Below are 2,338 nucleotides of genomic sequence, written 5' to 3'. Positions count from 1 at the left end.
AAGTGTTTGGATATAGTATCAGGTAACTTGGAGACCCAGATGATATCAGAGATACTGCAATGGTGAAAGTAAGTAAGCGTTCTTTCAACATGGGATGAGTAATTCAAATCTCACCAGTAGTTACGTGATCTTTAGTCTGACTTGAAAGAAGTGTTCCTATAAGCACATAGAATCGCCTTTCCTAGAAATAGGATGAGATCAGGTCAAAAGCGAAAACAAGACGGGCAATTTGATCATCTCTCTACTTTTAAACATAATTTGAATTTATGAAATGTGAAAACAACAAAGGCCGCAAGAATCAAGGATAAGAGAATTTCCTAATCGTAAGCTAGCACTTGTTACCAGTAACATAAAAAGGTTAGGGAGTTTTCAAAGTAAACAACGAGGAACTTGGTCCCCAATCTATGCTTAGAATACCACCATGTAATAATGACAAAAAAAAAAACAAATGGGAAGTCATATTTTAGAAAGCAATGAGCATATCACATAGCATACTTCCACCTAAAACCAATAGGCACAAACTCAAAGATACCACATTTCCCACATAGAGTAAGATGTTCCTACCTTAGGAGGTAAAAAGCTTCCGGTTCTATCACGTTCAACAGTGTCAACTGGAGCTACTTCTGAAGATGTCATTTTTCGAATACCCTCGATCACCTTTTCCCAGTCATCAGGTGGTTTGCCTAAATAAAAATTCTATCTTAGGGACATCACATTCTCCATAAAGAATAAATGTACCCGAATTACCACTAAGAATAGAGTGTATCGTCAAAGAAAACCTGATGCTTTGATGGAAGAAGCAGAAGTGCTAGCTTCAGTTGATTTTATATATGAGTTTAGTTTTGACGTCACTGCAAAACAAAAATTCATACAAGAAATGATGCAATGAGTTGAAGGAGTTACTAAATCAAACAAAATGTAACCATAGTTAGTGAGACTTACGAAATGAAGCATATCCATTAGTCTTCTTGTAAGGAGTGTCTTCTATATCAGGTAATGACGTACCCTGCATCATTTACGTAATAAACATATCTTCTTTTAGAGTAGAGTAAAGTGAAAGGAACAATCATAAAAACGAAAACTTTATCTAAGAAATATGGTTTGGTTAAGAATCATTATCATACTCGAAGTAGAATTTTGAAATTACAATTACTTTACGGAAATCTTTTTCCAAGGGCTCCAAATCTTCCTGCTTCTTCAGCCTTTTCTTCCTTGAAGAAGCTCGGAGACCGGAAGTGGAATCATCGGAACGAGGATTTAGGGATTCTGCGGAGATGCATCGTGTAGATGAGTAATTTCGGCGATTCATAGCGTTTAAAACACGACCGGCGATGGAAAATTTTGAAGCGGCTCCGCTGATGACCCGATTTTGTTTTTTTTTGTGTGTTACATCCAATTTCAGATTGAAAAACAAAAATACTTTTGAATTTTGTTTATCAATTTATCAAAATTAATTTTTTGACGATATTTATTTTTGACATTATATATATATATTTATAATAATGTAATAGTTGGTGAGTCTTCTGAAAAGAGCAGGTGCCACTGAGACATGCACCATGTAGGTCGTGTTTTTATAACACTGAGAAGTTTGACTGGTTTGATATATATTCCTCCAAAAATGCTCATACAATCAAAGTCAGGGTTGTATTCTTTTTAGCCTGCAGTTCTACTCAATGATAATCTATGGTGGTTTTAAAGAGAATCATCGAACAAGAAAGTGTCAGAGTTAAATTCTGAGTCTATACCCTCTCTACCCTTGAACTCACCTAGTCCCACTGCCTTCTCTATTGAGAAATCATTCATCAATGCAAAATCGTCTTCCAGCATAGTCTTGCTTCTGCGGTTTATGAGCTTACTACTAGCTGTTATTTCCACTTTGGCTCTCTCTGCTGCTGCAATCACTCCTTCAGCCACTTCAATAGGTACAACCTTTGAACATGTTTTGCTCGATTTTCTCAACCTTGATGGCAAACTTTTGTTCCTCTTCACGCAGTTCCTGATTGGCTCCTTCTTGATGCTGTCATTTTTCATGTTGCTGCTATTGCTGGTACTTCTTTTGAGTTCTGGAATCTTGGATGCGTTGGTTATAGGTCCACTGAACACAAGCTTTCTCTTACTACCATCTTTAAGATCTAGTTTTCTTGCTTGGAGAAGTTGTGCTCTCATGGATCTCGGAGAGCTACCTGCAGCTGAAACTTTGGCATTCAATAACTTCTTTCTCCGAGGGGACATTGAGAAATGCTTCAAGATATCCTCAGGTCTCCAGTCAAATCTCTGTTCATATGGCCAGAAAAGCGGCTCATCAACATTACTACTGTTCTTAGAATCCACACTCTCT

The 2,338-nt window shown here is 37.1% G+C and overlaps 2 protein-coding genes across 2 annotated transcripts in view; both read right to left on the bottom strand.

Moving 5' to 3' along the window:
* Positions 1 to 1,626, bottom strand: part of LOC104763823 (endonuclease III homolog 2, chloroplastic-like) — a 3,900-nt gene extending 2,274 nt beyond the window's left edge. Inside the window, exons 1-6 of the mRNA XM_019239487.1 lie at positions 1,581 to 1,626; positions 1,154 to 1,419; positions 943 to 1,006; positions 780 to 851; positions 565 to 683; positions 115 to 181 (exon numbers count right to left, since the gene is read on the bottom strand). Coding sequence (XP_019095032.1) covers positions 115 to 181; positions 565 to 683; positions 780 to 851; positions 943 to 1,006; positions 1,154 to 1,419; positions 1,581 to 1,626 — 634 coding nt within the window. The remainder of the gene's footprint in view (positions 1 to 114; positions 182 to 564; positions 684 to 779; positions 852 to 942; positions 1,007 to 1,153; positions 1,420 to 1,580) is intronic.
* Positions 1,620 to 2,338, bottom strand: part of LOC104763812 — a 2,435-nt gene continuing 1,716 nt past the window's right edge. Inside the window, exon 2 of the mRNA XM_010487197.2 lies at positions 1,620 to 1,960. Coding sequence (XP_010485499.1) covers positions 1,693 to 1,960 — 268 coding nt within the window. The 3' untranslated portion in view covers positions 1,620 to 1,692. The remainder of the gene's footprint in view (positions 1,961 to 2,338) is intronic.

Source organism: Camelina sativa, chromosome 3 (genome assembly GCF_000633955.1).
Source record: "Camelina sativa cultivar DH55 chromosome 3, Cs, whole genome shotgun sequence".
Lineage (NCBI taxonomy): Eukaryota > Viridiplantae > Streptophyta > Magnoliopsida > Brassicales > Brassicaceae > Camelina > Camelina sativa.
This window is presented reverse-complemented; position numbering and strand designations above follow the sequence as displayed.